The sequence below is a fragment of the Sphaeramia orbicularis genome, chromosome 7 (assembly GCF_902148855.1).
Source record: "Sphaeramia orbicularis chromosome 7, fSphaOr1.1, whole genome shotgun sequence".
Lineage (NCBI taxonomy): Eukaryota > Metazoa > Chordata > Actinopteri > Kurtiformes > Apogonidae > Sphaeramia > Sphaeramia orbicularis.
Genome location: NC_043963.1, coordinates 31,462,755 through 31,486,150, shown reverse-complemented (window position 1 = coordinate 31,486,150; position 23,396 = coordinate 31,462,755). Strand labels below are relative to the sequence as shown.

Sequence of the window (23,396 nt, the reverse complement as noted above, 5' to 3'; positions counted from 1 at the left end):
CTCTCTCTCTCTCTCTCTCTCTCTCGCTCTCTCTCGCTCTCTCTCGCTCTCTCTCTCTCCAGTTTTATTTCCCACCTCTTTTCCTCTCCTCTTGCTGTTTTTGCAGGTCACCAATAGGACAGTCCTTATTGTGGCGCTGCTGCTTCCCAAGGGACAGCAGAGTATCAGCTGCTGACGAGCCCGAGGGGTTATTGTTATACTCCTGCTGTTTGCCTGTTGTCCTGATGCGCATGTACTTTCTACAACACTCGTTATTGTGACTCATGCCTGTCTTCCTGTCCTGACACAAGGGATAAAGCTGTGGGATGAGGAGTCTGTAAACACATCTGCTTCCACTTCTCACTTTCTTCATCTTCTTTGACACTGTTGTGCTCTCTGTCACAGGGTCCATCCTCTGCTTTCCTGTCTGCCCTACCCTTGTCACATCTCCTCTTCCCTACATTGACTCTCAAAATCTACACAAACTCTGCTATTCTCTCCCTTCTATCTCATGCCCCTGCTTTTTCCTTTCCCTACCCTTCAAATGATTCTATCTTCACATCCATATTTTCATTTTTTTTCCCCTGTGACCTCCTCCCTCTTCAGCCGCTCAATATAGTCCCGAAAGCATTTTTATTTTTATACCATGCCTCTGGTTTTCATTATGCTCCGACTGCTTCATCCTGTTCTGGTTAGCGAGAGATGTTGTCTTTAAAAACTATGTGCTGATGCTATACAGACAACCTGCTGACGGCGCTTCAGTGGTGCAAGGTCAACCAAAATTTACAGCTCATTTCACTCAGATTCATTCATCATCATTGAGACTCAACTAACCTTTGACTCTACAAACAGTTTAATATCTCCCACAATTTCACCTAATGACCTCTCCTTGTCATCTGACCATGTCATGTGACCGCAGTCTTGTGAACCGTTGCTCATGCTCACACTGTTTTCATTACATTTCATCAAATGAGCGTGTATCAATTTGGGAAAGTCAGGGGTTTTAGACAAAAATGAATCCCTTGGCTAAAACTGCTTACTCTGCGCAGCCACATACCTCATATTCCTCCAGCCAATATGGTGCGCAGCATATATTAATGAAACATTTCAGGTCCCCATTACACTCTGACAGACAATTAATCAGTGAGAAATGTTGCTGTCTTAGACTATGTGCTGATATTCTGTGAAATCTGCAGACAGTGCAACCTGGCTACAGGCTCAGTCGTAATTTAAAATGTGTTTACTGTCTCAAATCTGTGATAGCAGATATTGAGGGAAAAATGTGGTGCACTTTTGTTTTCAAGTCCATTCAGTGCATCATTATGTTGTTAACATTGTGACTTTTCATTTTGTTTGCGCAGATTTAACTTAACCATTGATTTCATCTGAATACAATCACCATGATTCAAAAAATAAATAAATACCTGAGTCTAAAAAACACTACAATTTTATCTCTGGAGTGTTTGAGATTTTATTTCTCTTCCATCTGCCATGCCATTTAATGTGTTGTCACTGTCCCCCAATGGTGAATTATGGAACTCCTTTGCAACATTGAACAATGCAGCAGGAAACAAATAGGGCTGTCAAAGCAGAAATACATATCATTATAGACACGAGTAAAACAAATGTTTACAAAAATGTAAATAGCACCAAGTTGACATACAGTATTCTCAAAGAGCAGACAAGTGTCCACACAAAGGTTGTCGAGTGTGCTTGTCAGTAGAAACCCGTAGCAGCGTATTAGTCTCGTATCATTCACTTTGTTTTGTTATCATTTTTACACATCTCCAATACAAACAGTTTAACATCATAACAATGCAGTCACTTCATATAAGTTAAAAAAGTAAAATATGAAAACAAAACAATCATGATCAGAGGGAATAAAACAAATGCCCTATAGACAATAAAACACTCAAGGGGAAAAGAGTCCCACAGCTATGCAACCATAGCTGTGTCTTTGTATTCTGCATCTGACTCTCCTCACTTGACTAAACTAAACACCCAGGACATCTGGAGGCACTGGGGTCTGAAGCTTATGGGAAATGACTTTCACTGGTTCAGTTAATTTGCATCTGTGCAGATGGGTTTGAAAGAGAGGAGAGAAGCAAAGGAAGTCACTTGAGCCTAATGAGAAGCACACACTTGTCTGTTTAAACTCTGTAAGCTCTGATGCTACTGGTCTCCTTTTTGGTTGGCTGCTTCCTTGGCAATACAGTCTTTGACCTCTTCTTTCAGCTCAGATAGTTGTTCTGTGTGCACGATCAGTGTGCCGTTCACCTCGGACAGGTAAGAGTCTGAGTGTTTCTCAAGTTCTGCTCTGATCCGCTCTAGCTGCTGTGTGAGCTCTCCAAGGCTGCTGCACTGGCCTTCTACCTGGCTCACCCTGCTATCCACCTCCTTCACCTCCTTCTGTACTTCTATGGCCGTGCTCTTGCAGCCTTGCAGCTCCCCAGTGAGTCTTCTCTTCAAGGCCACCAGCTCTCCCTTCAGCTGGGCCAGCCGTCTCTCCCCGGCGCCCAGGAGGGAGGCCTGGTGGCCCACGAGTTTGGTGATTCCTTGCACCTGGTTAACCAACTGGTGCTCTCTCTGCTCCCATGTGGCATTAGTGTGGCCCACTTCACTTGCAAAGAAGCTGAGAGAGTCCTTCAGGCCCTTCAGGGTGCGATTCACAGAGTTGATGTTGACTTTCAGCAGAGTGATTTCCCCATGGACTGAGCCCTCCAGGTCCTCCTGGGCTATACGGAACAGCAGGTTCTGTAGGGTGTTGTTCAGCCGGTCCAGTTGGTTAGTATAAGTATCCATGCGGCCTGTCAATTTTTTCTCCAGCCCATCACACTCTTCCCCAGTGATACTGACTCCCCCTGCTGGTGGGGTGGAGGGTGAGCAAGAGGAGGTGCACAGGAGCTCCAGGTCACTCAACTGCTTCTGAATGCCGTCCAGGTCTCCTTCCACTCTTCTCCTCACTGACTCAATCTCTGTCTCCAGTGCCGGGACAACCTGGCCCTCAAGGAGCGCTGGGGCAGTGGCGTTACTCAGCTCCTCCACAGCCACGAACACTCTCTCCTCCAAGGTTTTCAGCTTGTCCTCCAGCATGGTCTTGAAACCATCCAAACCTCCAGGGAGCCCACCTACCCCTTCAGGTAGGCCCTCTGTGGCATTTAGGCGGCCTTCTATATCCACTAGACGGGTCTCGATCAGGGTCTCCACATGGATGCTCTGGTCAGTGAGGGCTGTTTGAAGCTGCCTTTGAGATTCAGTCAAACCTTTGACAGATTCCTCCAACAGCAGCACACGCTGGGACAGGCTGTTTACCTGTAATGCAAAACAAACAAAAAAAAAAGAGTCTTACTCCCCTACAAGCAAATATTCAGCAAAACCTCAAACCCTCACTTAAGTAAAAGTACGTAAGCATTACAATACTTAAACTTAGTACTTAAGGATAGTACTTTCAAGTACATTCCATCATAATTGTGGTTAAGGGGGCTATATGTAATATTTCTATTTTCAAATATTAATAAATGACCTAAAATTATCATTAGTCAGTAATAAATATCAGTCTTATAGTTTATTTAGTAATACTTGTAATTAATGTTAGTGTTTAGATGAAAGAGTCCTGAAGTTATGTTAAAATGCCAGTGTATTGGATTGTAGAGATAAGAACTGCATCTATTGATGCGAACAGTCTGACAGATTTATGTGACCATTAGAGGGAGTAATGAGTCACTCTGCTGATCTCCCATGGTGAAGAAAACCAACTCCACAGGGCCTCTGACCCAAGTGTCTGAAAGTGATGAGATGGGATGAGAACCACTAAGAAACAGCTTTTAGAGTCAAAGAAAGTGATGAAATGATAAAAGTTAAAAGCATTTTCGTTTTCACCACTGGACACAGCTCTAAATGAAATGAATGGAGTTTGATGCTGAAATCACCGTGTTTCTTCTACATGGGTGAGTTTGATTGTGAGGCGTATGAAGGTTTAAAAAGTTATTATGTGTTGTTATTATCTTTACTAAGTTTCATGTTTGTTGATCCACATTTCAAACCAAACTGGGACAGTTCTGACCTTGTTTGGATAATTCCAAACAGATCTTTAGTGCAGCTACTGACAACACAAACTGCACAGAAAACAGCTGATTTGAGGTTGTCTGTGACTGTTTTCTGCCTTAAAACAGAGCTAAGCTAACAGAGCTATAATGTAAACGATCAGCAAACACAACACATGAAGATTATTAGACACAGCAAATATGACTTTTTTTTTTTAAGAAGAAAATTGTTGACACAATAACACAGATGTGTGTAAACAAAGAGCTTTATACTTTATTCAGTGAGTGATACAGTCTGTGGATACATAGCGTTGGTTTGTCAGTGGTTTTGGTAAAACGATGTTCTATTATGTGACTTCCCCTTACTGTTGAGAGTTTGGAATATCAGTTCTACAGTATATATAACCCCTATAAAGCAAAATGATATTTGACACTTACCTGTCCACAGCAGCTCTCGGTGAGTGTTAGGCCCTGGATCTGAGCCTGTAAAGACCCCAGCTCCTCCCTGATCCCCGTCTCACGTCCATCTAGAGACTGTTGCATCTGCTCCTGGCCAGTCATGTGTTCCCGGTGACATTGCCTCTGTACTTCCCCGATTTTCTCATCGCAGTGACTCTCCAGACCAGTCATACGGCGCTCAAAGCCATCCAGAATCTCAGCACGAACTCCAGCAAGCTTGGAATCCAGAATCTCGTCCAAATCACCCCCAGAGCCTGGACCAAGGATGGGTCGACCTCTGGCTCCATCCAACAGCTTCTTCAGCTGACCATCATGACCCAGGACCATCCCCTAAACATAAATAGGTAAGAAGAACAAAAATATAGCTCAGAATCAAATCTAGTAAGAGGTTTCTGATTTGATCAAGTTGTGTGGATTTACAGCTGATCTTTGCACCTGAATTTCCTCTATGATGTGAGTCTTGGCTCGCAGCTCATCCCTCACTTCTGTTACCCTCCCTGCCAAGTCTCCAAATCCAGTGAAGCTTTCTTGTCCTTCCAATCCATCAGGAGTCCCATCTGGGATAACTCCAAATCCCACTGCTGAGTCAGGAGTTCTGGGGGGGTTAGGAAGCAGGGAAACCAGAATTTTGTTGGTGTCTTCCCGCAGAGATGTGCGCAGTCGCTCCTCAAGTCCAGCCACCACCCCGTTGAGAGTATCTAGACCCTGGGTGAGGCGCCGCAGGTCCTCCTCCATACGATCCAAACGCTCACCGGTCACTCCTGATATCCCAAATTTATTTCCTGTATTTGCAAAGATAAAGTAGAAAGGAGATTATATGAGGGGTATTAGATATGAGTATACACTGCTGCACTGTTATTTCATGAGGATTTATTTTGGAAGTCCTTCAGTCTTAATCAGAAACCTGGGCTCAGACAACCGTGGAGTTGGTTCTCACCATAGTTTGGTTTTCCAACCCCAGTGGGTAGCTGTCCAGTGGGTATAGGTCTGTGATCAGGTACACCTGGGACAGGTTTCCCCGGCTCAAGCTGACCCACTCCTGGCTTCTGGTCCACCGGGGGTCGAGGGCCATGTGGGAAACCCTTCAGCCCTGGACGGTGGGGTAATCCCGCACCCTTGAAGGGCGGCATCATGACATCAGGCAACGAAGTGGGTCCATCATAGCAGTTTTCTCCAGCATAGCCGGGGCAACACCTCCACTCCAGCTCCGTCACTGTCTTAAACCCCACCTTGTACTTTGGTTTATAGATTGTCCTGTACCTGGAAGAACCATAGTAAGAAGGAAGGTGTGTTTTATGAGTCCCGTGTCAGATTCTATCAGAAGAGCTACGTGTGTTTGTACTAATTACGACCATAGAGTGGGTTAGACCAGAGGATGAGAAGATGGGAGGTGCAGAGCAGAGATAAAGGGATGAAGTTGTTCTCTATGAGATTAAACATGGATTAGAGAGAGATTAGGAGATTAAGATAAAGTGTAATGTAAATGATGTGGCATCAGAGGACTGAACCAGGGTCAGCGCTGAACTTCACTGTTATCTTGTTTGGGCGGAATTTCCTTTTGATTGTGATTCAAACTCATGCACACTCACACACATGCACACACACACTCACACACGTGCACACACATGCACACTTATATTTATCTGTTGTAAAGCAAATCCTGGCCTTTAATTTTCCTTGTGTGTTGCTACAGAGGGCTTTTGAGAGACATTTAAAAGAGAATCACAAAATCCAGTGGAATATCTTCCAGAGAGTACATCCAATACAAACACGTGCAGATACTTAATGCTCCTGTATGACATAAATATTGCAGTATTAGGTAAAACACTGATCATATGAATCATAATAGATTGATCATATTGTCAGTCCTAATATATTGCTGTAAACTAATTCATGATTTTGTATATATCAGAGAAATAACACTAAATTTGCACTTCAAAAAGATATGATTCTTGACCACAAGTGTCCACTGTATGTACATTATTCTGTTAAAAAAAAAAAAAAAAAAAAAAATATATATATATATATATATATATATATATATATATATATATATATATATATATATATATATATATATATATATATAAAATGAAGAAACATTATTGCAGTTCTGTCCAGTGGCAGCTCACTGTAAAGGGCCTGAGAGTAAACCTAGACATGAATGAAACTGAGGAACATACACCCTTTGGACAATAGAGGGCAGCATTGATATGTACTAAACTGTCTGGGGAAATTGGCTGTATTTTGGTATTTACACTTTGCACTTGTAACTCCTTGGAGCTGTGAACAAAACTTTGAGATGTTGTAAAAGGTTTGGATAAAACACACTAACAACAGAAGATACAACCAAAAACAACTTACATGACAACGGGACACTTCTGACCCCAGATGCACTTGGTCGTGTACTCGGCCTTCACATAAGTGGCCACTCCGTCTTGCATGATACATGTGATGTTCTTCTGGACCACATAGGCACAGTGGTTTCTGTGGGGACAGTGGATTTATATGACAGTCCGTTACAAATCAATAATACTTCAACAATACAATGTCTGTCTCTGCTATTGTTGAACCAATGATTTTCGAATATGTATTATATGTCTTACGCTCAAATGTTTTATTTTATTTGTTTTTCTTCTTTTTTGACATTCATATTCAAAATAAGTACATCAATCAATTAATCAGTCAATCAAAGTGGATGACAAACATTAAACATTTTATTCTGTGTTACATTTACTTGCAAAACATCAGCTTTTTCACAGATATTTCAGTTTAAAGCGCAGCCGACACTTCATATCCTACTGGATGATGAGATTATTCCTTCATCCTCACAGATTTATTTCCAATATGAAATACTAGCAGATCAGCAGATGACAAATGCATTCACTCATTCATATTTGCTCTTTGGAACTGATTTTCATTGTTAATCCTGAACATTTTATTGAATATTTTAACTGTTTTATGTCACACTGGCATAAATAAAACTGTATATTATATTTATTTATTTAATTGGATACATCTTTTTTGCTTAATACTTCACTAAAAAGCTCAATGGTCTAAACTGATAACTCATTTGAAGTGTTTGCTCTTTATAAATCCCACATTTCTAAATATCCCTGATACTGATGATGACACTTGAAGTATTTTTTGTTTATTTCCTTTTTGGCTGTTATCGATAACTCATTACCATCTTCACATTTGAGGATAGATTTCCGACCCATATAGACTGATCTTAAATCATATATGAAAACAAGAAACAGGAAGTATCATTGAGGCTGTTTTCAATCTTGGAAGTGTTTATATGTGTCCAGAGTTCAACACATAATAACTTCACCATAACTGCTTTGAACAGTTGTTGCATCATGTTAGAGTTGGACTGTCTTTCTCGTTTTCTCTCTTTTCATTGCCAATGCAGCTATAGCAACTGCCTTGGCCTCTCTGCAACACAGGAAACGATGATCTGCGCTCTTTAGGCTCACATGTGAAGTATTTCTCCCATCCAGAGGGGAGCATTTAGCAACACATGCAGTACTTAACATTGCTCCACAGCTGTTTCAAGACAAATAGACGTGTTTGGAGGAGCAGGGAGGGGGACACAGGGGCTGGGAAGGGTGCACATGCCAAGTTAACAGGTTCAGAGGGCTGACAGACAGTACTGCTTGTCAAAATCTGTGAGAAACCATCGCACTGCTGCTTTCTGCAAATCACAGTGTGTTGACAGCGTTTGTGTGAGCGGATTTGTATTTGTACGTCCACGTTCCCGTGCTGACATATGTTAATAACAGTAGAAGGAAGGGGGCAGGAGTGGGAATGACAGAGCTCCTTTCATACCAGCCTGACAACCTGCTGCCAGGTCATGAGTTGTTAAGGAAATGGTGGTTATGACCTGAACTGATGTGGTATGATGGGATGTCTTAAAACACGTCAGTCTTAAACAGGCTATGTAATGGTCACTGAGGATGATTTCCAGCTTAAAAAACATAAGGGAATCTATCTGGACAGGCTGTTTATGTCTATCACATGCATTTAGATAGGCTGAATAAAGACGCAAACCCTTTTACAGGAAATACAGTAGAAGAAAAAAAGATAATCGGACACCCGTAAAATTTTACACAATCTCAAATATTATGAAATATCAGCCGATTTTTTTTTGTGTGTGTTTCAACAGGTGTGGCTCTATTAGACAGACACAAACAAATGCAAATGTTTTTTTTTATTCTTAACAAGAAAGAAAATATAACAAAAGTAAATTCTTGACAGTATCAATACATCTGACATGCCCTGGATATATTTCTGGTTTAGATCAGCTCTAATTGTAAAGTGTCATGAGACAACTTTTGTTATGATGTGACACTATATAGATAACATTCGGATTGGTTGTTTGATTTCAAAGGGTATTATCTTGCTGAAACATCCAGTTATTACCCCAACAAAACAGAATATGTCCAGACGTTGAGCATGTGGGTTTGGAGATGTTCAGTGACTTAGGAGTGATTTTTAACGAAATATATCAAATACATGGGGTGTCCAAAAGCTTTTTTCTACCTATATGTAACATATAGATATGTATTTATGTAGCAATTTTTGTTGACACAGTCACAAAATAAGAATTAAAGTTGGAAATCAATCAACAGATAAATCCGGAATGAGAGTTAGTATCATTCAAAAAGCAGGCCTGGTGCATACATACACTTTGCTGCATCATCATTTTTGGCCCTTTTCCCTTCTCATAAAAAGTAACAAATCTACCGTAACACACACTTTATCTGTCTTTGTTTACTTGCTCAGTGCGACGATGATGGCCTTTCAGTGCTGCTTTCATACATTTCTCACTCCAACAACCCCACCTGCTGGCTCTGTTCTTTACAATCCCGCTGGGAGATAACACTGATCACTCCCTCTGCTCTACTCTACTGTTCAATATGCTTTGGAGAGAACACTGCAAATCTATCACGCCAGAATGATTTCTCACTTTTCTTTGTAATCCTCATTTTAACACGTGTGATATTAGAGGAATCCAGTTTCTGTGAACATGAAGTGTATGCGTCTGTGTGTTTTCTTCCTTTTGTATTGTTGCTATGCTTATATATACTTATTTTAATCACACATTTATCACTTGTGTGTACATTACAAAGTTGAACTTGTTTTTTCATATCCCTTTCACTTTTTAAAAGTGAACTATAAAGGTGGCTGTTATTACAGTTGTGCTCATAAGTTTACATACAATAGCAGAATTTGTGATTCTTTGGCCATTTTTCAGAGAATATGAATGACAATACAAAAACTTTTCTTTCACTCGTGGCTAGTGGTTGGGTGAAGCCATTTATTATCAAACAAATGTGTTTGCTCTTTTTAAATCATACTGACAACAGAAACTATCTAAATGACCCTGATCAAACATTTCCATACCCTAGTTCTTAATCCTCTGTATTGGGCCTTTTAACATCAATGACAGCTTCAAGTCTTTTGTGGTAGCTGTGGATGAGACTCTTTATTTTCTCAGATGGTAAAGCTGCCCATTCTTCTTGGCAAAACACCTTCAATTCCTTTCAGATTTTGGGTTTTCTTGCATGAACTGCATGTTTGAGACCTCCCCAAAGTGGCTCAATGATATTGAGGTCAGCAGACTGAGACGACCACTCCTTCACCTTCACTTTTTTCTGCTGTAGCCAATGACAGGTCCACTTGGCCTTGTGTTCTGGGTCATTGTCATGTTGGAGCATCCAAGACCGTCCCATGCACATTCTGTCAGGGTATGTAAACTTATGAGCACGACTATATATCCAGTGAAGTAACACCAACTGCAATGCAAACTTTCAGTGGATTTAAAGGTTATAGATGTATGACCTGTTTTCTCTGTGTGTAAACTCAGTTATATGGGTATGAGGATGGGTGACAGCTGATGAAGAGCAGACTCATGTGCATGCAATACAGGAAGTGCAAAATGAGACACATTAACAATACCTCATCTGTTGAACTTCACTGTTCGCACCTTTATTGTCTACTTATTGTCTCCTCAACCCCCTGCTGTTTATGGTTATATGCTATGTCTATAGTTTATAGGTTATGGTCATATTCAGACTGATGTCATGAAATCACGTTGTATGTCACGCCAGTTCTTACGTCATTTGGTGTGCTATATGTATGCATTTTCATCCTTTCGAATGTTATTCGACACCATTTGATCGTGTGTTAATGTATGCCAAGATCTCCGGTTTACATATCCGAAACCGCTAACCCTAACCACTAATTGCAGTGTGACGTGGTGTGAACATACACATGGAAAGCTTATAATGCATACAGATAACACACCAACAAAAAGTGGTGTTTTATCTGTACGCAATTCATGATATCACATTGTTATATTCTATTCTATTTTTACCTCCGCCAAGGAGGTCATGTTTTTGCAGGCGTTGGTTTGTCTGTCTGTCTGTCTGTCTGTCTGTCCGTCCGTGTGCAAGATAACTCAAAAAGTTATGGAGGGAATTGGATGAAAATTTCAGGAAATGTTGATACTGGCACAAGGAGGGGGGGTGCAACTGATCTGCCTTGGCGGAGGTCTGTGCTCTCCAAGTGCTTTTCTAGTTTGATATTTTTTTCTACTATGTTCACTTTGCTCCGTGAAGCCTTAGAGTCTTGTAATTTCACTGTTCTGTATGTGATGCACATGTGACAAAAACTGACACTAAAGCTGACTTTGACTTTGACCTTACACATAAAGGTGATTAAAGGAGAAAAGTGACCATGTTCACCAATTTGTTTGTCAGGTACACATCTGGGGTTGGTGGGGGGGTCAATGACCTTCATACTGATACACAATGGCTGCAAAAAGTGCAGGAATCCAGATGTACAAGGAAAATAAAGTTCCTTTGCACATGGGTGTCTGTTTCTGTCTCTCTCGCTCCGGTCTGCTCTTTGCCTGTTTTCACAGATCTGTCAATGTCATTTGGGTCTGTGAATGATATTTTATCCTCGGTGTCTTACTGTACAGACTCAGAGACTCTGGCTTTGTGAGAATCAGAGAGGAGCGCTGAGATAAATCCTTTCTCCCTGCACTGTAGTGTCGTATAGGGCAACAGCAGGTCACCTCCTCCGCTGTGTAAAAACAGATCTTTACTTGACAACTGTTGAGCTTCAACTTGAGAGATAGCGATAGCTGGAGTGAGACGAACAGACACCCACCTGATTGTACACTTTTATGCACATTTTATACACACACCACCAACAACAAGGCTCTCTGCCCACATCCACAGAGACCACACAGCTCTGCAGGATAAGGTTTACATGAGCCCCATTGCCAGAAATAGTGTCGTGATGTGTAAGTAAGTGGATATAAGCGATATGTAAGAGGGAAAGTGCTTCGTCTGTGTGTATGTTTGTTATCGTCTCAGCCAAGATCAGCTGCTGTGCACTGTAGGCCAGAACTTTGTTTGGGTTGCTCATGTGTGGGAGGATCTGCAGCTGGGAGAAAGTTCTACCAAAGCAGACATAAAGTAAGATTATAGGAAGGGTTTTAAAGACAAGGATCGGACTAAGTTAGAGTAAGAGTGGTAGTTTCCTCGGAAGTGGTTCCACGCCGATGTGGCACAAGTATAGTCGTGTTTAACCTATAAAGCCTCAAACATCCACTGGTGACAAAAGCATATACTGATGTAAACTGTTTAATACCTGTTGACAGGGGCACCACTACCAATTGTGGGCCCCATGAAAGGTAAACGTTATGGACCCTTCATAAAATTCAATATCTTGTTGATCTGTTAAAGTGGGGGGGGTTTCGAAACTGAAACTTACGATGCTTTCAATATCTGACTTCTATGTCTCTATTATACAGCGCATCTTACACAAAATTTTCACAACTTCTAACCTGTATCCACTGAACCCCCTGCACTGCTCTATGGCCCCCCCACAAATACTGGGCCCCATGAATTTGTCATGTTTACGCCCCCTTAACAGCACCCCAGCCTGTTGAACCACTAATCCTATCAATACATGTAAATAATTAGTGTAAAATGCAGTTTGTCATCTTTTCATGGTCATCAGATATGACCGATTTGGACGTTCAGAGGCTCCGTAGTGAACATGGAAACATAGTCATCTTCTAGAACACTGATTCACCAGTAAAACCCATGGAGTTGGATCAATGACAGTGGATGGACACACTTGGTTTATGTTCAGTTTGCTGAAAAAGTCACTTTTCTCAGTTTTGATATAATAACCTTTGAATTTACTCTGAGTTTTCATGAATATCTAAATTAAAATATAGGAAAATACATGATTTATAGTGGAAAAATGTAAAATACAGAAGATAATGTTATAATAAATGGTGATAAAAGAAAGGTTAAATAGAAAGAGAAATTAATTTGGAAACTGCCACAAAAGTACTGGGTCTTTATGGGCTAAAGAAGTCTAAGTCCTGGCTTACAGTCTGAGCTGCTGGATGCACAGGGTAACCCTCTCACTGCCAGACAAGAAGTGAATAAGATGAAAACTACCTGCATGAACCAACATGCTGCATCCAAGACACATGTAGAAAGAATAATTAGCGCTAAAAATAACACCATCTGGGTAATTGGCTTCGGTGAATTTTACAAACATGTTTTAAAAATGTCATTAGGGGGTGCAGGTGAAGTATTATAGCTTTAGGGGAGCAACAGCACAGGTATGAGGAGACTGCAGCTTTAGCCATGGGACAGACAAAAGTATCTGGACAGACGACCTGACCTAGAAATAGAAGAGGAGAAGGTCACAGGAGATGGAAGTTAGTAAGCCACTTAATCCACATAGAACCTGGACCTCTACACTTACTGCTATTTATCATACTTTACTGACACCACACACACACAACCCTCAGTTATAGTTCTGAGGAGTTTTACATGTGCAGGAGTGTTTTTATTTTGACACATTGACTCGTTTTAGTCAGTTTTAGTGAGTTTTTCAGATTATAAACCATTGTTTCTTAAAAGCCCCAAAGCCTTTTTATCCTTGTGTATCATTAAGCATTATTATTATTGTAGGAAAACTTTGATTTTACCCAACAGTATAGTTCATGTTGCATTGATATTATTAGTTTTTCACGTTTTTGAGTTTATTCATTGATTATAATGATAGTGTTCAGCATGAAGTTTTGGTATTGATTTGAAGCAAAGCCTAAATGTAAAGCAGATTAAAAAGATGTATGTAGGAAAAGTGCAGGAAAAGAGCAAAAGGTCAAACAGGACTGTGATGCTCACTGTCATTTATGTCAAATATGTTATTTCAGGTGATTTTTGTACACAGATAAAATGGGTAGGACCTTATAAGTTTATACTTCTTCCTACACGGTTCATACATACAGTCATGGAAAAAATTATTAGACCATCCAAAGTCATCAAAAACAATGGTTATGCAATCAAGTACTAACTCCTGTGTGTGTCACGTGACTAAAACAGACAGAAAAGAAAACATGGAATGCCTAAAAGCACTGTTTTTGGCAGTACAATGTCATAGTTACTGATGTAAGAACTGAAGTGATTTTTGGTTATTATCAAGAAAACATGGAAAATGGCTGGATATCAGCTTTGAAATTAAACTCTCATGAGCTATTTTTGTTATCATTATATTTGTACAAACAAATGTATCTTTAGTTGTAAAATGAACAAGAAACTGAAGAAAACAAGGGGTGGTCTAATATTTTTTTCCATGGGCATACTGTTATGTACACGGATTTGTGCTCATTTATAGCTTGAGAATTTTTTATATGTTCCTGTTGATGCTTCATTCTCCATTTATAAGACATTTTCAGTGTTCACATTCACATAATGCTCTTTTTAAGTCAAACTACTTCACTGCTCTGTTATTTCTAATTATTGAATTTGCATATATTTCAGATCATATTCAATTTCACATTCGCTTTTCCTTCTCTTTCTAACAATCTCACAAATTCACAGCAAAGAAACCTCCCTAAATGTAAAAAAAAGAATTTGTCCAGTTGACCCACACCCTTACTGAACCACCCAACCCCAAGTGACTAAGGGCTAAGTCCAATTCATCAGTGGCTAAAAGTCTCGTGTGCACCTCCCAGCCTCACCTGACCTTAGCCTCTTCCTCCCAAATCAATACCAAAACAGTCATCACCTCTTTTTGACAGCACAGGAAAGCCACACTTACTATTTCTTCTGCCCCTTTTCCTATACACTCTTCCTCTTAACACCAAAATATTGTCTTTTTTCTGTCATTAGACCATGTCATTTTTCGGCTGCCCGTCTGGTCCCACTGTAAATATTTCCAGTATAGCATTACCGTTCTTAAATCCCCTCACAACCTCCCAGGGGAAAAGCAGAATTCCCATCTCAGATTCTCATGTGGAGGGTTTTGGCAAATATTATTGCTGCTAGACCTCCACCCTCTGCTGGGCCCAAAACAACTCACCTTTCAACCCCCCCCCCCCCCCCTTTTTTTCTCATAACCTCCTTTTTCTTTTCTTTTTTTTTCTACATCTGCAGAATCTGCAAACTTCAGGTAATCTCTGTTTAATTATCCAAGCATAGCAGCAGTGTTTCTTTCCCCCTCAAGTCCTTTTGTTATCTCTACCTCTTAATATTTCATCTCTGTGTTTCCTCGTCATCCGGCCCCTTGACTCGCCACTTTTTCCTCCGCTGACTGGATTATTTTGACACACTGGGACTAAAGGGCTCACCTTGCTCATTACTAATCACCCTCTCACCTGTGGGGGTCCTGACTGTTTGAACCCAAACCACTGCTGTTGCCTCTGACAGATTTATGACTGGAGCGGGCCTGATAGAAAACCATACAATCTTAAATACGACCTTTAACAGCCGCGTTTGCGAGGCTAACAACCCTTCTCTAGGGCCCATCTCTTACTATGTATATATGCTTTTAATGAAACCTATTTTTGGCCGACTGTTACGTCTTTGTGTGGAGCTGATTGATGTTTCTCTTGTGACTACTGATTAGCATTAAAGTAAAGAAGTGACACCCCCAGCTCCAGGACCGAGGGGATCACACTGTTATTCATAGACGAGGTCAGCTGCGAGACAGCTCTGCTTATTGTAACTTAAAGACACATCATTACTTATACATGTGTCCAAATTTTCTCTAATGACCCCTTATCCTGACTTTAGCAATCAGATCCAGTAGATATGCACAGTTTTTAGACTTTTCTTTTTATTACTTCTAGACATTTTAAATAGATGTTATTAAAATTTGACGTCCGCAGAGGTTCTGTCTTGGCTACAGCAGTCAGTTCTTTACGTTGTTTGGTTGTGTTGTGTTTTCTTTTGGAGTTCAATAAGAGGCTCAAACACCGGTAGTGAAAAACCACAACGATAACTTGTCCTCAGGCATTTCCCAAAGCACATAATCTGCTTTGAGTGAGAACAGCTCACTGTGTTTTCCAGCATACTGGATTGTTAGTGTTACAGACCCTTGGAAGTAAAAACCAGTGTTAGGATGCTTTATTTAGAAAGATCAGCATAAAACGAGTAACTCAAGACTAAAGAGTTTTTTTTCTGTATTATGTATTTGTCTAGTGTGCGCTAAATAGGATATATTAAAAAAAAACAAAACATAAAAGTTATATAGAGCATGTTTTTCTGTGTTGCATTTGAGTTCTTCACCAATGAAGAACATATATATTTTGTTTTAATTCATTCATATCATTCATTTATTTGTTTCAAGCAGAAGAAAAAACAAAACATTTTTCTGTATACAAGGAACTAATATCTTATAAATAAAGGTGATCAAGACAACATAGCAATTGCCATGTACACCAGTAATAAAAAAAAATAAAGTCAATATGTATTGCTCAAAAAGGAGTGGGAAGAATCACAGTTTGCTTGCTGTTATTAACCAGGACACTGATAAAATGAAAAAAAAAAAAAAAAAAAAAAGAAAAACAGTATTAACTGTTGCCCAGAAAGTTGGAATAATTTTGTTTTCAGACACATTCCTCTTTTTATTCCTATTATTACACATATCAATAATCACCTTTGACAACATACAATGAGTCCCAGTTACACTTTATCAAGAATAAATCACATTGTCACAATCATTTCATGAGAAGAGGTAAAAATATTTTATTCCAACTTTATCAGCAACAGTGTATGATTATTTCTTCACCATTAAATCCTTCTGTGATATTTGTATTTCAGAGTAAATCATTCAATACATACCCAGTCTAATGTGTTAGTGTTCCTTGTTTTTGTACTGAAATCAAACCCATTTCAGAAAAGGGATCAGTCACTGTGTTAAGGTGGATAAATTCATCATATTAGGGAGCTTGGGAGTTTACTGCCCAGCCTCCATGACCCTTAGCAGGACACTGGCTCCATTCTCGTCCTCCACTGGACACTCAACACAAAGTTACAACAGCAAACCCTTTAACCTCTGACCTCTACCAACTCCCTGACCTTTCCCCCTTGATCTCTGTCCCATACATCTTGAAAACCCCTTTGATATGTCTTTAATCTGATCAGAGAAGACATGTGACAACTGCTAACATCCTAATTGATTTATATGAGACTCATTTCCCAGTGATAATGCTCAGGCTGTTAAATTAGGTTTCACCTGTTTTTTGGACTTTTGTGGGTTTGCTTATGATAATGCAGCAGCATGTCATGGAGTGTGAGGAGCTTAACAAATTAGATTCACTGTTCTGTGATTTAAACAATGATGAAAGTGTGAGATTGATAGAGGATTTTGAGATTTTGTATGCATCTGCTTCCTCTGTTCTGTAACATGCATTGTAACAACAAGAGAAATGGTTATTCATTTAGGTTTATGATGATGTATATAAATGCAATGCTGGATTATTGAATTGTATGGTATGATCCTTTTAAATGATGAATATTTTATACTTGTACTGCAATGTTGTGGAAGAGCCCAACCCGGGTCTGGAGTTGAGAATTAGCACTAGCTATAAACTCCATATGCATCACATCAGCTGCAAACTTGTAACTGTTTGACTGCATTGTCCCTGTCAAATAAATAAATAAATAAATAAATGCTTTAACATAATTAAAAGTTGAAGAAATGGCTTGATTTTCTCTTTCTTTCTCTCAAACTCTCCCTGATGGAACAATATCAGCTTCTATGCAAAGCTGTGACCAATATTGCGACTGGAGGACTATATTTTGTCACAGTGGCAATCGCTTGTATACAATGGCTGGAATGACTGTGAAATCAAATCACTTGCTTTGCTGCCAAACCACAAGCAATAATTCAATACAATGAACCAAAAGCTTGTGGTGCATCAACAGCTGAGAATTTTTAATATATGTCTCTGAAAACATGCATGTGACAGTGTGGTTAGTGGTCACAGTTAGTATTTACAAGCTGTAAAAGCACGCACTCACAATCCTGTGCAAATAAACAAACACACATGTACGCACTCAGACACACTATTGCGGCATGGACTTTCACACAGACGCGTCATAGCACGTGTGTTATTTTTAAGTCTCTATTTCCACTGATCACTCAGGCCGACAACAACTGAGCTCATATATCTGCGGTGGTGGTCTGACACTGACACGTCCCCTGGGCCCACTGTGTCCGAGGTGGGTCAGCAGCTCCTTTATAAAGACTATAACAGGACTTCTAGGGCTACAAGAAATTACTGACCATCTCTCATTACTGATTTTAACGACTGGATTATCTGTTGATCTTCAAACCCACCCTTGTAAATGTACCTGAGCTGATCTGACACGTTCTAATATAAGTAAACATTTGGGTGTCACTGTCACAAACTGAACTCTCATGCACTCTCATGGCCTTACCCTGAGCTCAAAACTTGCAGCAGATAAAATTAACATGAATGTGAGATTATCAAAAGCTGAGCAAAGTAAGATACAGGACATTCAGAGAAGTTAGGAGGGCAGTGGGAGTGAAAATAATTGGAAAATATGATCAAGAGGTGGTGATTTTGGCTCAGAAGATTTGCTGTGAAAATAAACATTGCAAATGATGACTGACTAAAACTGAAGAGCCAGATAGAAGGAGGGATGAGGATTGCATTATTTATGGGGAAAACTAAAATTCTGCAGAGATAAAATATGAGTCTTGTTCCGGGTCGAGGGATGCTGAGGAGTGAGGTCTTTTATTTGAAGGTGAGGGTATACATGGCAGAAGAGGCTTGGTCGTATTCTGCTGTGGCAGTTTGAGTGAAGCAGCAGGTAGCTGGGGAGCTGTCCAAAGACATAACAGCTCTCAGGGGAAGCCAAGCAAAAGAGACGGGAAAAGGGAGGAAAAACTGAAAGAGCCCTGTAGGCCAAACATCAACTGTCTCTATCCAGGCAAAATATATCCACAAGGCTCTGTTTCATCTCAGAGCTTCATGACTTTCAAATAGCATGCATAGCTTTGGATTGTTATTCCTCTGTGCTCTTGCGGTTTGACTGTCCTGACAGTATCAGCGCAAAGTATTTACATATATCACAGGCCACTGATTAAAAACAGGAGAAGATGGTTTTCTTCACCGCTCCTCGTTATTACTGGAAGAGTTAAGTCGAAGAAAAACAGACTTTTACTGTACTCTCACTGCAGACTGAACTGTGTTATAGCTTAAGTATTGATTGGAGACTATCGTACCACTCCCTTTAGCAGTGGGTGCCCATCTGTACTGTAAGTCCTGCCTCTAATTGACCCCCACCACCCCACCTCTTTTTCTCCTCACACACACAATAACACAGCGTCTGAGAGGGCTCAATACCCTTGTCATCGACTCAGCGCTCCCCATGCTGCACCATAAAGCCCATAACGCTGGCTTTGTTTTCATAACGCAGCATGTCATTGTTTCTCTATAATGTTTATCCTCAGCCACAGATGGTTTTAGGTGTGAACCACAGAAAAGAGCTGATGGTGAGTAAGAGAGAAACAGAGAGTCAATTCAAGGATCTGTTACCAAGCCGATACCCTAACCAAAACCATATTTCTGCAACTCGCCAGTGACATGTGTTCCTCAGGGGAAATACAGTATGAGGTGGGTCCTGTTTGCAGTGTTAACTACTCCAGCTACATGGAATGCTTTTTAAACCCAAAACACTGTGGGGAAGAGAAATAAAACATGCTTCAGTGCCTGTGACATATCCAAATGGGAGCACTTACTTGTGACGAGTCATGGGCTTGTTTGGTGTGTGATGAGGGTTGAGTCCAGCCTTGTACAGGTTGTATCTGTTTCCATAGAAAGGGTTGACATGGCCTCCATAAAAGGTTCCTTTACTGTCCACCACAGATAGCAATGCTCCGAGGACAAACAACAACTTGGTCCTCATTGTTTTTCCAAAGAGTCTTAAAAATGCAATTGATTGATGAGAAAAAAAAAGGGTAGTTGCTCCTCAGAAAGTTGTGTTGAAGTTCTTCTGCACACGTGCAGTGTTGTCTTCTTCAGTGGGCCCTGAAGGAGACATGGAGCCCAAACAGCTGTAACATCAGCAGCATCTCCCCCTGTCAGCCTTCAGCATGCACACTAACCACACTCTGAGCACATAAGATAGAACACAGGGAAAACTAGTGAGGCTGAAGAGGGAGGGGAGAGGAAGAGGGGCAAGGAAAACAACACAAAGGTGTGCAGGAGGAGGGGGGAGAGGAGAAAGAGGAGAGCAGGACAGAGGGAAGAAAGAAGGGAAGAGATACAGAGAAGTGTCTCTAGGAAAGTTTCAGCTCCATACACGAGCGTGTGTGTGAGACCTGCTGACTAGACTGGACCCTCCAAGTCCTCTGCACTCTGCATGAGTGAGGGTGTGTGAGCGAGAAGCAGCGTGCTGCTCTGCTGCCTCTGAAGGGGCAGGCAGACACACAGCCTGGATTTGCATATCCCACCCCAGCTCCAGCCTGGCTACTCTGCACCACAGCGGCAGCAGTCGGGGGGTGGTGGTGGGGGGCTCTAATGTGATTTGACTACTCTTTCCCTCTTGCTCTTTCTCACACTAATATAAACACACACGTACATAAAGCTCAAAATGAGATTTAGATGGAGCAAAAGTTCTCAACTCTGCCTCACCTCCCTCTGTTCCCAAACTTTCCAAAAGTTTTATCTTCTAAAAATGTCCCTTCTTTACCCTCTGTTGCTCTCTCCATCTGCTCTGAGTGCAGCTGTAAATCAAAGCCTAGACCCAGTATGGTGTGCCATGTGCACTGCTGCGGCTGTAGCCAAATAAGATGCTGCAGAACTGGACACAATGGACCTCCTCCTTGCTTCACCGCGGTCACTCATTAAAAATCCCAGCCACAGCTTCAGTTGCGATCCACACCCCGACCCCCTGCTTACATCTTACCACATTTCCATGTAGCTCCTGAATTCATGCATAGCTGCCTCCTGTGTCTTTCAGGCCGTTTGCTCTGGGAAATACTTACATCAATTATTTGGTATAAAAAGAGAGTGTCAGTGCCTGAATCAATGTTTTCTTGAGCTCAGAAAATACTTCATATGTTATTTAGTCTAAAGTCCCTCTGTGGCTTTTTATAGAAACATTTTTGGAAAAGAACAGAAAAAAGAAAAGAAAAGAAAAGAAAAGAAAAGAAAAGAATTATTCAGATCTTTGGTAGTAAATGTTTTTGTTCATGGAAAAAGACGTTTTGCTGATGTTGCCATTAACTTCCATTTTTTCACTATTTTCTCTACCTTAGAATCGGCCACAGATTCAAGCTGGTAAATCAGGCATTTTTGTGCATTAACATTTACTTAAAGTTCAAATGTAGAGGAAGTCAGTCATTCATTTTAATCAAAAACAACTCTGTTCAACTCGGTAACATCTGGTGTGACCAAATGTTCAAGGAGTGGTGCCAAAATGATCATTCACTGGATCAACATTTCATCTTTCCATAGTTCATATTATCAGTAAGAGGACACAGATTGGATGGCCCAGCCTAACTTATCAGATAGTGTGAGTCCTTTTAAAAGGTTCCCTGAGGAAGAGGAGGAGGCAGGTGTCCGAAACAGAGCCTTTGTTTGGATGTTGGATTTGCCGTGTCCTTCTCACCTGTGTGTGGACTGTGGACCATTTACTCTGCTCTATTTACTCCTCATTTCCAGGTCAGTGTGAAAGAAAAACACACAGCTTCACGGCCTGCAAAGAGACATGTCAAGCAAGTGGCAGAGTCCTAAATATATTCCAGGCCCGAGAGTACTGAGTATGTTTGATCTACCAAATAATGTGTGCTGTTGTTGATAAGAGCAAAACCACAAAACCACCTGCAAAGCATTCTTCCCTGCACATCCTTTCATCTTATTCCATGGCTCGTACATACTGTAAGGCTCACATATTTGCCTTTTGTCAGTGTTAGACGCTCCCTACATACCTTTAAAGACTGACCTGCTCAGGATTTATCTAATGTTTACACAAACTGTCACATCACAAACTTAAATCAACAAAAAAAACAAGTTCTTTCAAAATCTTTATCTGTCTGGAAGACAGCTGTGCTCTGTTACTTTTCTCAGAAATGACATTGCAAAATTTTAAATAGCAGTCTGTCCCAAGACAACATCCAGATGTGAGGGAAAAATAAGAGATATATTAAAATAGCTTTAAATAGCTGTCTGTCCTCGAAGAACACACAGGTTTCAGGGAAAAAAGACATATCTATGAATTCAATGTTTGACTATAAATTTATACAGGCTCATGACATCAATTGGAGGCATCTTGACTGTACTGAGGAACAGCCAATCCAACCACCTGTTGCCAAATCCGGCATCTGACACTAAGATTTCATAGGATTCCAACATTTTTTGTGCCATCTGCAGCAATGACTGGGGGATTATTTTATTTTATTTACAACCCCAATTCCAAAAAAAGTTTGAAAACTGTAAAATGTGAATAAAAACAGAATGAATTAATTTCCAAATCTCATAAACCATTATTTTATTCACATTAGAACACAGATATCACAGCAAATGTTAAAACATAGAACATGTTGGATGCCTGTGTTCTTTGGGCCCTCAGGTGACACTGCTTTAAAACCATTCATGATTCTGTAAAGAAAATTATGGGTTCAGGAACATTTCCAGAACTCATTGTCTGTGAGCACAATTTGCCGTGGCATTTACAAATACAGGTTAAAGCTCCGTCATACAAAGAAGAAGCCACATGTGAACATGGACCACAGCTCATTTAAAATAGATTGAGGCAAAGTGGAAAACTGTTCTCCGGTCAGATGAATCAAAACTGGAAAATCTTTTTGGACGCCACGTCTTCTGGGCTCCAGAGGACCGGGAGCATCTGGCTTGTTATAACCCTGCATGTCTGATGGTATGGGGGTGCATTAGTGTCTATGAAGTTTGCACATCTGGAAAGGCACCACCGGAGATGAAATGCATACAGGTGCATACAGGTTTTAAAGCGACATATCCAGACTAAGTCTTCTTCAAGGACAGCCTTGCATATTTCAGCAAGATGATATTAACCCACATACTGCATCTGTTACAACAGTATGGTTCCATAGAAGAAGAGTCTGGGTGCTGAACTGGCCTGTTTGCAATCCAGACCTTTCACCAAACAAAAACATTTGGTAGATTCTGAAATGAAAAATACAACAAAGACGACCCAGGATTGTTGAGGGCAGGTATAATCTTACATTAGACAAGAAAGGACAACATTCCTCTCCCAAAACTGCAGCAACTGGTCTCCTCTGTCCCCAGATGTTTACGAACAGTTGTTAAAAGAGGAAGCAATGCTGCACAATGGTAAACATGGCCTCCTTCCAACTTTTTGGAGTAATGTTGATGCCATTAACATTAAAATTAACTTATTTTTTCTACTTTCTGCTTTGAATCAAATATAGGTTTATGAGATCTGCATATCATCGCAGTCTGGTTTTATTTTTCATTAGCTTACCAGCCCACGAGCCGTAAGCTATTGTAGTCATGCGGCGTCCGTCGTCGTCTGTCGTCGTCTGTCGTCCGTTACAAAAATTTCAACCGTCTTC

The 23,396-nt window shown here is 40.6% G+C and overlaps 1 protein-coding gene across 1 annotated transcript; it reads right to left on the bottom strand.

Annotated features, from left to right (window-relative positions):
• Positions 1-1,336: 1,336 nt before the first annotated feature.
• On the bottom strand, positions 1,337-20,205 carry emilin3b (elastin microfibril interfacer 3b). Its single transcript, XM_030139770.1, has 6 exons — positions 19,581-20,205; positions 6,846-6,968; positions 5,419-5,741; positions 4,917-5,263; positions 4,461-4,811; positions 1,337-3,291 (listed from the first exon to the last, which is right to left on the bottom strand). Exons 1-6 carry the CDS (start codon positions 19,745-19,747, stop codon positions 2,152-2,154), a joined length of 2,451 nt encoding a protein of 816 aa, XP_029995630.1. The 5' UTR covers positions 19,748-20,205; the 3' UTR covers positions 1,337-2,151.
• Between the last annotated feature and the right edge of the window lie 3,191 nt (positions 20,206-23,396).

Excerpts from the sequence above, each read along its gene's own strand:
- emilin3b (XM_030139770.1), bottom strand. The coding sequence starts at position 19,747 with ATGAGGACCAAGTTGTTGTTTGTCCTCGGAGCATTGCTATCTGTGGTG. Across the intron at positions 5,742-6,845 it reads CAGAAGTGTCCCGTTGTCAT|GTACAGGACAATCTATAAAC; the intron begins GTAAGTTGTTTT and ends TGGTTCTTCCAG. Across the intron at positions 5,264-5,418 it reads GGTTGGAAAACCAAACTATG|GAAATAAATTTGGGATATCA; the intron begins GTGAGAACCAAC and ends TTGCAAATACAG.